We start from the raw sequence: 13,074 nt of genomic DNA on the forward strand, positions 1-13,074 counted from the left end.
CGTATGTTGTGTCTTCAAATATAGCCGACGAATACGGTTACGATAACGGTTATCCGCTCGTACTCAGTTGACTATATCTGGTGATAATGATAGCACATACGTTTATTAAGAAGCTGCCTGTTAGTTTGCATTGGTAAGTGATATTGTAAAATAGGGAGGCGAGATCACAACTTTGAAACAAATCTTTGTAAACTCCGCTAACTGTTCAAACATTTATTCTCTAAGATACACACTCCTCTGCATAGTCTGGAAATATTGACGGAGTGCCTTCCTCCTCCTCCCCCCCCCCCCCCCCCCCCCCCACAGGGATGTATCTAGCGTAAAATAACTAAAGGGACAGTGGAAAAAATCAATGCACAATGACACATTTAACCTAAAAATTACACTTTAGGGAGGGGTTAACTGCCTCTTTTGATCCACGCGACCCCGCTAGTTACAATGTTTTTGTCACTACCCCACCCCACCTACCACCTCCACCTCCACCTCCTCCATCTCAAACTGTGGATCTGCCTGGGTGATACCTGAGCCAAAATGTGGATGTAATTTGAGCGCACATTGCAATATGTGTTTATTCCAGGTCTGTAGTGTTGATTACCGGCGCGAGACTGGCGTGGTTCCATACCACTAATACATCACGGCGAACCGAGTGGTACGCGCGTGGCCCGGTGATTGCCGATAACCTGTTTATTGCTGCTGGTTACCTGCGTTGTCTGTTTTAGTTCATCCCAACCTCAGGAGGAATTCAGCGTCGTAATACTGATCAAAATCATCAAAGAGTTCTTTCAATGGGCGCGTTTTTTTGTTGTTTTTTGTTTTTGTTTTTGTTGTTGTTTGTTTGTTTTTGGTTTTTTTTTGGCGCGGAGCATTTTTGGCGCGTTGCAGGCGTGGAACACGGAAGATAGCAAAATAAAATCGATTACATGTATTTGGTTATCAACAGCAATGTGGGTTTTTTATGAATTACCAATAGCATCCAATAGTCGACAATTAATAATGAATGATTGAATGAATGTTTAACGACACCCCAGCACGAAAAATACATCGGCTATTGGGTGTCAAACTATGGTAATGCAAACAAATAAAGTGATGATAAACATCAATATAAGAATTCAAGATTTAAATAAAAACAGTGTAAAGAACTTTGCAAAAATACAAATATCACAGATAGATACTGACTTTTACTCAAAATTTCTATTTTGTGCTGTATTGGCCATTCTCAAAGAGAATGTTACACCCCTGCACCACGGTGAGGTTACAGCACGCGCAGGGGCCGACTGTTAATAAATCAGTGTGTTCTAGTGGTGTCGTTAAACAAAACACTCTTTAACTTTTTGTTTCAATATGAGCAGCGCGGATAACAATTTGAGAACCGCGCTCGCATTCATTTTTAGAAGGTCGAAATTTTAGAAACAGGTTGGTCATCTTGATAAAATAAGACAGGTGGTCAGTTTTATTAGTCCCCTACTGGTCCAACGGGAGGGGATTATAATTTACGTCTTCATCCTTCTTTCCGTCTTTCTGTCTGTCCGTCTATATGTCTGTCTGTCCATCTGTCTGCCCATTTGTCCCACATATATTTTTCCGGACTTTGCAATTCCTCAAGATATTGAAATGTTGTCTATAGCTTTATTGTACTTAACTTATAGTAGAGTTATAGACCAAGTTTCCGGACTTTGCAATTCCTCAAGATATTGAAATGTTGTCTATAGCTTTATTGTACTTAACTTATAGTTGAGTTATAGATCAAGTTTCCGGACTTTGCAATTCCTCAAGATATTGAAATGTTGTCTATAGCTTTATTGTACTTAACTTATAGTAGAGTTATAGACCAAGTTTGACTTTTATGGTGACTGTTCCAGCCAGTGCACCACGACTGGTATATCAAAGGCCGTGGTATGTACTACCCTGTCTGTGGGATGGTGCATATAAAAGATCCCTTGCTGCTAATGGAAAAGAGTAGCTCATGAAGTGGCGACAGCAGGAATCCTCTCTCAATATGTGTGGTCCTTAGCCATATGTCCGACGCCATATAACCGTAAATAAAATGTGCTTAGTGCGTCGTTAACTAAAACATTTCTTTCTTTTTTATGGGGATTTACCTATTTTTCACAGAGTTATGGCGAGATCAAGACTCAAGTTTGACTTTCATTGGAATTCATTCAACAGCCATAGTTTTGTCAAACAACTAGGTGGCTAAAACATATACCGAACCTGGTTTTTTGAATTATAGGTTCCACCTGTTAAATCAAGAGAATAAAATGTTTGCATTTTTTTTTAAAGTGAATAAACAAACCATCAAGGTTGATCTTATATAACGGTTAGCCGTAGCTTGGAGGAGGAAACCCCACACCAAACAACTAACAACCAACAGCGTTTTGGAGATATTTTGGTATTCGGGCATTCTTTAAGCCAAATTCGCTAACGAAAAACCATGCTACAAAATGAACGACAGCCCACGTTTTTCTCCAACCGGAAACCACACAACTTTTGTTTTTCTACATTTTTTGGAATTATAAATGAAATATGGAAAACGAAAAACCGAAACCTAAACCGAAAACTAGAAACGAAATAATAAATGGTCGGAAAGTCTTCAATCTAAATAGCTAGTGTTTTTCTTCTTTCTTTTTTTCTTCTTCTTTTCCAACCTGGTTCAGTTTTTAGGATGATAGTGAAGACAAGGCACAGCGAATACGGTTATCACAAATCGTTTTGTTTATCTCGTTGTTTTCGCATCACTGCCTGCATGTTACAAACTGCTGACAGCTACAAACAACGCAAAGCAGTCGACCAGAGATCCCAAGTACTCGGCAATTCGGCGAAGAGAAGAGATAAAAAACAAAAACATGTTCTATTCCTTGCCATAATTTGTGATGAGTTTGCGGATTTTCCAATTAGATATTAGGTGTGTTTTGTGCCAAGAAAGTGTTATTCAGTTCACTGTTGTTTTAGGCAAACACAATTTTGGGAAACCGTTTTTCTGTTTATTCAGCGCTTCTAAAAATATGTGATAAATCGGGTGTCTTTAAGTCTTGGTTCACCCTATTATGCGTGTGGGTTATTCCGGGACCGACTCCCACCCAGAATGAATTTTAACGACTCAGTGGGTAGGTGTAAGACCACTACACCCTCTTTTTTCTCACTAACAACTAACCCACTGTCCTGTACAGACAGCCCAGATAGCTGACATGTGTGCCCAGGACAGCGTGCTTGAACCTTAATTGGATTATAAGCACGAAAATAAGTTGAAATGATTTTTTTTTTAAATATTCTGCGATTTAAAGGTGCAGACCCTAGTTTCAACCCGTGAAAATGGACAGTAAGTTAGGTTAATCTACAAACCTGTAATACCTTTTTTTTAAAAGTTATGCCAGAGTGAAACAATACCCCAAAATGGTGTCTAGATCTCTTCTCCATAACGGTTACTTCTCAGAGGTACGTGTGGGTTTTCTTTTTAAATAACAAAAAAGAAAACCATTTCGTAGTATCAGAAACACTAGGACTGCGTTCAGCCAGACCCAGCGGAAGAATGTTCGCCAGAATGGTTTGTGTGCTTCACGATAAACCAAAAGGCCACGTTGGGAAGCAATCAAACAATTCGCGAACGTTAGCGAAACATTTGCTGGCTGAACTTGGGGCCAGGATAACCAGAAACACTTCGGATGTATCCTCGAGTAATAGTGAACCGGTCTGTTAACGGGTAATGTTTTTTGTGCACGCGCATTGTCATGCGCGGTTGATTTGATTAATTAATGTTTTACCTTGTTCAATTTACTTTCGAAATCAATCAACACATGTTTAAAATGACGTTAGTTTACCTCGTGAAGAGATTAAAGGTATGCCATAGTCTAATGTTGACATTCCTTGGATCCTCCCGTAAACCGAGTGTCACGTGACTTCACCAAAACTTGCGATGAATTTTATGACCAAATGCTCATAATGAACGTGTTTAAATCTGGAACCAGGGATTCTAGATTATGGTAGTCCCACTCCCATGGCTAGTGATATTCAATGTTGGGCTAGTAAATAACTACCATTGCCATACTCGATGGCTAGTGAATTGTTTGGGGTCAAATGCTGAATTTAAGTCTATTTTGGAAATGTGAATATTCTGCCCTTTCCTCCCCTCAAATCTGAGGGGTTTTAAGCTCTATCTCCTTCTTTAGATGACATATCCAATTATTACTATTAGTAAAATTGTATTTACTTAAAGTAGGGCTAGTGAATTTTTAATCATGGCTAGTACATTTTTTAAATCACTGATGCCATGGCTAGTGGATTTGTATAACAATTCTAGAACCCTTGCTGGAACCCTCTTGATGTTCAAACTTTTTAACCTACACATTAGACCATTGATTTTTACCTCTGCCCGCCCACACATCCACCCCTGCCCGCCCACGCATCCACCCTGCCCGCCCACACATCCACCCCTGCCCGCCCACACCCTCTGCCCCACACACATCCACCCCTGCCCGCCCACCCCGATAATCTTGCACATCCACCGAGTGGATTTGTATAACAAATTCTAGAACCCTTGCTGAAACCCCGCCCACACATTCCACCTCTGCCCGCCACACATCCACCCCTGCCGCCACATCCACCCCTGCCCGCCCACACATCAGGCCCCTTGCCCGCCCACACATCCACCTCTGCCCGCCCACACATCCACCCCTGCCCGCCCACACATCCACCCCTGCCCGCCCACACATCCACCCCTGCCCGCCCACACATCCACCCCTGCCCGCCCACACATCCACCTGCCCGCCCACACATCCACCTCTGCCCGCCCACACATCCACCCCTGCCCGCCCACACATCCACCCCGATTAATCTTGCAATAGTGTTAATCAGTGGCGTATTCAGGTAGCCGAGCGCTCGCATATACTTGACTGACAGCATCGTCTTCCGTTACATCAAATGCATCTAACGTTCTTGGCGTATAAACCAGTCTAGCGAGCGACGGCTATCTCTCGCTCTCCTGAACGTGCACCTCTCTAGGGATGTTAAAACATGTACTAGTGGATGTATGGGGTGGGACGTAGCCCAGTAGTAAAGCGCTCGCCTGATGCGCGGTTGGTCTGGGATCGATTCCCGTCGGTGGACCAATTGGGCTATTTCTTGTTCCATCCAGTGCACCACGACTGGCACACCAAAGACCGTGGCATGTGCTGTCATATTTGTTTCAAGATCCCTTGTTATTAATGGGGAAAAACTGTAGTGGGTTTCCTCTCTGAGATTATATCAAAATTACCGGGTGTTTGACACCCAATAGCCGACAATTAATGGATCAATATGCTCTAGTGGTGTCCTTAAACAAAACAAATTTTAGTAGATGTATAGACAATAATTTCACCACCACTTAAATCAAGGACACAGACTCGTGGAGGTCACTGGCTACATATGCTTGGTATCAGACATTCCTGGTTTCCACTCTGTATCAGTGACATAAAAATAGTTCTGTACTTCCCCCGAGGCTCGTACATCTGTTGTAGTGTTGTCATCACTCGGTGTGGTAAACAGTTTAATAAAACAGCGTTTCCCACTCCACGATCGACTGACGTATTGGTTCCAGAGACGTAATACTTCTCCCCAGAGATACGATAACTCGCATATAGGTGAATCATTGTGGAATTTATATGAAAGAAAAGAAAAGAAAAGAACGAGGAAATGAATAAAATAAACCAGCAATTTTTTTGTAATTTTGACATATAGCGGTAGTGTTAGAGAGGAAATGGGCTACATGTTTTCCATTAGTAGCAAGGGATCTTTTACATGCACCATTCGACAGACAGAATAGGACATACTACGGTCTTTGATATACTAGTCGTGATGCACTGGCTGGAATGAGAAATAGCCAAATGGACCCATCGACTGGGATCAATCCCAGACCGACCGAGAGAGAGATAGAGACATAGAGAGAGAGAGGGAGACAGAGAGATTGAGAGAGAGAGAGAGAGAGAGAGAGTATAGAGAGAGATGAGAGAGAGAGAAGAGAAGAGAAGAGAGATAGAGAGAGAGAGAGAGATGAGAGAGAGAGAGAGAGAGAGGGAGAGGAGAGATTGAGAGACAGAGAGAGAGAAATGAGAGACACAGAGAGATTGAGAAGATGAGAGAGAGAGAGAGAGAGAGGAGAAGAGAGAGAGAGAGAACTGGAGAGAGAGAGAGAGGGGCGGAGAGAGAGAGAGAGAGGATGAGAGGGGAGACAGAGAGAGATGATAGAGAGAGAGAGAGAGAGAGAGAGAGGACCGAGAGAGAGAGAGAGCATTGACAGAGAGAGAGAGACAGATAGAGAGAGAGAGGAGACAGAGGAAGTGAGAGAGAGAGAATAGAGAGAGAGAGAGAGAGAGAGAGAGAGAGATGGGAGAAGACACGAGAGATTTAGAGAGAGATATATAGAGAGATAAAGAGGAGAGACACAGAGAGAGAGAGAGCTTTCGAGAGAGAGATTGAGGAGAGAGAGTGGATTTGGAGCATTGGAGAGCTCTGAGAGATAGAGGAGATCGCTAGAGACACGAGAGGAGGAGAGAGAGCAGAGAGATCGAGAGAGAGATGGGGTAGAGACATACATTGAGGAGAGAAGAGACAGAGAGATTGAGACAAGAGAGGGAGACAGAGAGATGGTTAGATAAGGACAAGAGAGATGATTGGATAGAGAGAGAGAGACAGACAGACAAAGATACAGACAAGAGAGACCGAGACAGAGAGAGAATCAAAGAGGACAGACATACAGACAGAGACAGTAGAGAGAGATAGCATATATAGAGATAGACACACAGAATCCACGATAGAAAGAGAGAGACCCACAGACAGAGAGAGACATACGACAGACAGACAGACAGAAGACACATACAGAGACAATAGAGAGGAGACAGACATACAAACAGACAGATAGAGAGAGACAGACAGACAGAGAGAGAGACAGACAGACAGACAGACAGACAGACAGAGAGACAGACAGACAGACAGACAGAGAGAGAGACAGAGAGACAGACAGACATTGAGAGACAGACAGACATGACAGATAATAGTTGGTCCTGCATTCCACGATTAGGACATCAAGAAGATAGACATCATAATTATTTTCTACAAAGTAAAACAATAAAAAAGGCGTAACTGTATATCATGCCGTTATTATATTTGTTTGACACTATAGAGGCTGAGCCATAGAGGAAATAATTTACTGGGTTGCTATTCAACAAACAAAGTAGTATTTTCTCCTTCCTAGATTGCTAGATGTAAAAAGTGTGCTAATTTTCCTAAAGCCACTTTTCGTGATTAGCCACCAATTGAGATTGTTATTTCCGACAACGTGACATTTCAGTTTTAGTCCGTGTGATACGGTTTTAAAACAACACTGATTTTCAATAATGGTTATTGTTTTCCAAGATGTTAGACACACGGATAGTTTAAAGCGTGTATGTGGTTTTTTTTTTAATATTTAAGCAATAAAATATACTATCCGGTTCATCATTCTTACAATTTTTCCAGTCTAGGTCATATAACAAAATGCAGTTAATCAGTTTGACCTTGTTTTACTGTTTAGTGTGTTACAAATTGCGACTAGACATGGGTGTTGTATCAGGGCTTCTAGATTATGGTAGCCCCACTCCCATGGCTAGTGATATTCAATGTTGGGCTAGTAAATAACTATTATTGCCATGCCCGACGGTTAGTGAAAATAGTTTATAAATACTGCATTTCAGTTTATTTTGTCAATATGAATATCCTGCCCCCACCCCACCCCCAATGTTAGTGTTTTTAAGCTCTTGCTCCCTCTCTAGGTGACATTATTACTACTAGTAAAATTGTATTAAATTAAAAAAATCACTGATCCCATGGCTAGTGGATTTTATAAAAATTCTAGAAGCTCTGAGTTAACGATATCTGTTGTTTTGAATTGTTTCAGTAAACCATGTAATAGGATGGAGTAGAGACATTGTTTTTTTAATCAGTTTATCTAATGGCTTGTCAAACATCTTTAACACAGACACATAGTATGATGTTGGCATCATAGATTCAAACTCCATCAAAACAAGACGTACAGCGTACTCGCCATTCTTGAAGTTCTTTAGCTTATTAATTGAAACGGGAAGGTGGGCAAAATCTAACCCAATTGCACTAGAAAATCGTAAATGTGTTACTTGTAAATTAATAGAAGATGAATTCAATTTTATACTTGTTTGTCCTGTGCACATATCTATCAGACATTACATACCAAAATATTACAAAAATAACCATAGTATGTTCAGATTTATAAAACTGTTAAATAACAACAATGAAAGAATAGTAAGACGGTTAACTTTGTATTGTTTTAAAGCCTTTGAAAAAAAAAAATAATAATTTTGTACAATTAAGTTTTCCCTACATGTGAATCTGAATACATAAGTAGAAAGTTTGTTATATATATATATATATATATATATATATATATATATATTTGCATCTATATAATTTTGCATTTATTTAATTTAATACTTATTTAATTTAATACTCATGCGCGCCATGTCACTAATGTAACCGAATTATGTGTCAATGCGATTTTACGTTATAAAAGTTGTGTACTAACATTACATCTCTGTATATATGTATATATTATGTGTCCAAGGGCCATTAGGCCGTATACGAATAAAGTTAGTATATATATATATATATATATATATATATAGAGAGAGAGAGAGAGAGAGAGAGAGAGAGAGAGAGAGAGAGAGAGAGAGAGAGAGAGAGAGAGAGAGAGAGAGATATAGATATAGAGATAGAGATAGATAATAGATAGATAGATAGATAGATAGATATAGATAGATAGATAGATAGATATAGATATACAGATAGATAGATAGATATAGATAAATATAGATGTATATAGATATAGATAGATATAGATATAGATATAGATATAGATGTATATATGTTCAGCATTCTTGAAAATAGATGTTCGGTGTACATTTTCCGTGTACTCAACCTCCTTCAAAACGGAGGCGGGACGTAGCCCAGTGGTGAAGCGCTCTCCTGATGCGCGGTCGTCTAGGATCGATCCCTGTCTGTGGCTTATTGGGCTATTTCTCGTTCCAACCAGTGCACCACGACTGGTATATCAAAGGTCGTGGTATATGCTATCCTATCTGTGGAATGGTGCATATAAAAGATCCTTTGCTACTGAAGGAAAATGTTTTTAGCGGGTTTTCTTTTTAAGATTATATGTTAAAATTACCAGATATTTGACATCTAATAGCCGATCATTAATAAAAAAATAATTAAATAATAAATAAATAAATCAGTGTGCTCTAGTGGTGTCGTTAAACGAAACAAAAACTTTAAACCTTCAAAACGAACATCACTACAAATGTTATAGTCCATTCATCATATTCAAACTCCTTCATGACACACGTACAGTCTACTTTCCGTTCTTCGAATTCTGATCACGGAAGAAATGATTTGTTTAATAACGCACATTCAAACGTTTTAATTATGGTTATATTGCGTTAGCCTTATGGTTAAGGACCACACAGATAATGAGAGAGGAAACACGCTGCCGCCATGCCATGGGCTACTCTTTTTGATTAGCAAAAAGAGATTTTTCATATGCACCATTTCACAGACAGGATAGTACATACCGCGGGCTTTTTTATACCAGCTGTGGAGCACTGACTGGAACGATAAATAGCCTAATGGGCCCACCGTCGGGGATTGATCCTAGACCGACCGCGCATCAGGCGTGCACTTTTCGATTAGCAGAAAGGGATTTTTCATATGCACCATTCCACAGACAGGATAGTACATACCACAGGTTTTTTTTATACCAGCTGTGGACCAATGATTGGAACTTGAAATAGCCCAATGGGCCGACCGTCGAGGATTGATCCTAGACCGATCGGGCATCAGGCGAACTCTTTACCATTTGGCTACGTCTCGCCTCTCGAGACCAGTTCTTCGCACGTGTTTCTGTTATTTGGTCCAGTTTAATCATCGACAGGTATGTTATTGCTTCATGCCGCATGGTGGCTACACCCATTGTATCTATTTTGAGAGACCCAACGCCGACAAATCTTCATCATTCTCTTGGCACATTGGCAAGACGAGTTTGATCCGAGATCAACAATCTTAGAAATGGCACAGATATTCGGTTTTGGCGCTGAGGACGATTGGTTTCTGATGTTGTTTTCGAAAGACGTGATACGTTAAGCGTCTATGGCTCGTATTTGTTATTGTCCTGCTGTAAATAAACCCATTACGTTTAGTTGAAGACAATAAAGAGTTATTTATGAATGCTTTCTTGGGGGTTTTTTTCTTCATTGATGGCGCACTATGCCGTGACTGCCATGAAAACAGGAAGTGCAATGAGGAACTTGCCATCGGATAATAATAAGCCATTAATATATTATTAAATATAATTGTTATTTATTTCTGTTTTATAAAGGTTCTATTTATTTGTCTTTTGGTTTTGTCCATGATGATGGTGATGACAATGATGATGGTGATGACAATGATGATGATGATGATGATGATGGTAATGATGATGATGATGGTAATGACAATGATGATGATGATGGTGATGACAGTGATGATGATAATGATGATGATCGGGTTGTTGATGATGATGGTGGTGGTGATGGTCATGACACCGACAGGGATCGATCCCAAACCGACCGCGCATCGAGCGAGCGCTTTTCCACTAAGCTACGGTCAAAGGCCGTGTTATGTGCTTTCCTGTCTGTGGGTGGGACAGTGCATATAAAAGATCTCTTGCTGCATTAGGAAAAATGTAGCGGGTTTCCTCTGATGACTACGTGTCAGAATTATCAATAGCTTATGATTAATTAATCAGTGTGCTCCAGTGGTGTCGTTAAATAAAACAAACTTTAATTTTGCAATTTTAACATTGCAATTTTACTATAAAACCGTTAAGCAATTTTGATAAGTTTTCAGTTTGATGTACTTGTTACAGTAATTTATATTCATGACGCACTGGCCGCAATAACAATAATAAAGTAACAATATGGAAATGTTTTATTTAACGATGCACTCAACACATTTTATTTACGGTTATGTGGCGTCGGACATAGGACCACACAGATATTGAGAGAGAAAACCCGCTGTCGCCACTTCATGGGCTACTCTTTTCGATTAGCAGCAAGGGATCTTTTACATGCACCATCCCACAACAAACATGATAGCACATATCACGACCTTTGATATACCAGTCGTGGTGCACTGGCTGGAACGAGAAAGAGCCCAAATGGCCCACCGACGGGGATCGATCCTAGACCGACCGCGCATCAAGTTTTACCACTGGTCTACGTCCCGCCCCTAAAGTAACAATAATGACAACACTTACTTCTTGAAGGCCACGCCCATGTATCCTGTGGCTGCATGCAGAGGACAACCAGCAAACACAGCGCAAAACTCAAAACTGACATCTTCTTCGTTTTTAAGATCTGGGAATGAAAATAGAAAAGAAAACTCAATATTACTTTGTTAATACCACTGTTCCAACGAAAAACAAAGTTTAAAGTTGTTTTGTTTAAAGACACCACTAAAGCACATTGATTTATTAACCATCGGCTACTGGGTGTCAAACATTTTGTAATTTACGCCACCAAAAACTCCTAGCTACCGATCCCCCAGTAAAACGCATACATCTGCATGAATGAAGACTTGTACTGTACTACTGTGTGTGTGGGGGGGGGGGGGGGGGGACATAACCAAGTGGTAAAGCGCGTGCCTGATGCACGGTCGGTGTGGGATCAATCCCCGTCGGTGGACCCATTGGGCTATAATTTCTCGTTCCAGTTAGTAGCAAGGGATATTTTATATGCAGCATCTCACAAACATGATAGCACATACCAACGCCTTTGATATACCAGTCGTGGTACACTGGCTGGAACGAAAAATAGCCCAGTGGGTTCAACGACGGGGATCGATCCCTAACCGACCGCGTATCAAGCGAGCGCTTTACCACTGGCCTACGTTCCAGTCCCTTGTCTAGCGAAATACCACGAGCATTCGACCTTCTGAATATTTCTCGGGTATTTGTTTTTTATTTGTTTTGTTTGTTGTTGTTTTTTGGGGGGTTTTGGGAGGTGTCTGTTTTTCTTTGTATTTTGCTCGTTTGTTTTTGTTGTTTTTACTTTCTTTCTTTCTTTTTTTTATTTTTTTTATTTTTTTTCTCACTCTTTTTTTAGGGTTGTTTTGTTTGGGTTGTTTTGTGGGTTTTTTTTTTTTTTTTTTTTTTTTTTTTGGGGGGGGTTGTTTTGGGTTTTTTGTTGTTTTTTTTTGTCTTCATTTTGAGGAAGTAGATAGATCTCGACAGAATATCCCTTGTGTGCTCTGCGGCTAAAAATATATTGGTTTCAATGAGAGCTTCTAGACAGGATGCGTCCGGCGAACCGCATTGAGATAATCGTATGGCCTCAGACCACAATTAATTTCGCTATATGTTTCTATATAGCCTTAGTGGCTATAACATTTTTATTAATATCAGCAGGCCCGTGAAGTTTTGTATGTACCTTTGCCTGCATGGGGGGACACATACCCTGAAAAGGACAACCCCTGTTATCCAGCTCTTTCTTCCAGCATATTGGTTTAAACAAACACACCCTCTAAACCAGGCCGGAGTACACCCATTTTACACAAAAAACACTATTTCTGCATGGGCCGGAATTACCACAAACAAGTCTTCAATGTCAACAAGTTACACATGTTTACAAACTACATGCTATCCCCTGTCACTTCAGTTAAACAGTTGCAACTTCATAGCTGTCTGCCATGAAATAATCACAGTCAAACAGCAGACGACTTGCGCGGTCAAATTTCCGAATTTTGGACAACCAAATGGGAAGATAACTGTAATCTGAGGCCGTATGTGGTTTATATGCTCAAAAAACCGCAAACCGCAGCCCGTGACGCATAAGACGCAACAGTCTTTACGCAACATCGCATTGTACTACCATGTCTTTTTGCTCTGCACTGCGAGATCGTAAGGTTGCGATAGTTAGTAAATAATCCCTATGTTCTTAATCACAAGGGGCGGAGACGGTATCTAGCCCAGTGGTTAAAGCGTTTTTTGCTTGATACGCGGTC

At 40.5% G+C, this 13,074-nt stretch overlaps 1 protein-coding gene across 1 annotated transcript in view; it reads left to right on the plus strand.

Annotated features, from left to right (window-relative positions):
* The first annotated feature begins 3,390 nt into the window (after positions 1 to 3,390).
* The window catches only part of LOC121368763, a 14,920-nt gene continuing 5,236 nt past the window's right edge, over positions 3,391 to 13,074 (plus strand). The window contains exon 1 of the mRNA XM_041493510.1: positions 3,391 to 3,432. Within this exon, the coding sequence (XP_041349444.1) occupies positions 3,391 to 3,432 (42 nt within the window). The remainder of the gene's footprint in view (positions 3,433 to 13,074) is intronic.

This window comes from Gigantopelta aegis, chromosome 3 (genome assembly GCF_016097555.1).
Source record: "Gigantopelta aegis isolate Gae_Host chromosome 3, Gae_host_genome, whole genome shotgun sequence".
Classification (NCBI taxonomy): domain Eukaryota; kingdom Metazoa; phylum Mollusca; class Gastropoda; order Neomphalida; family Peltospiridae; genus Gigantopelta; species Gigantopelta aegis.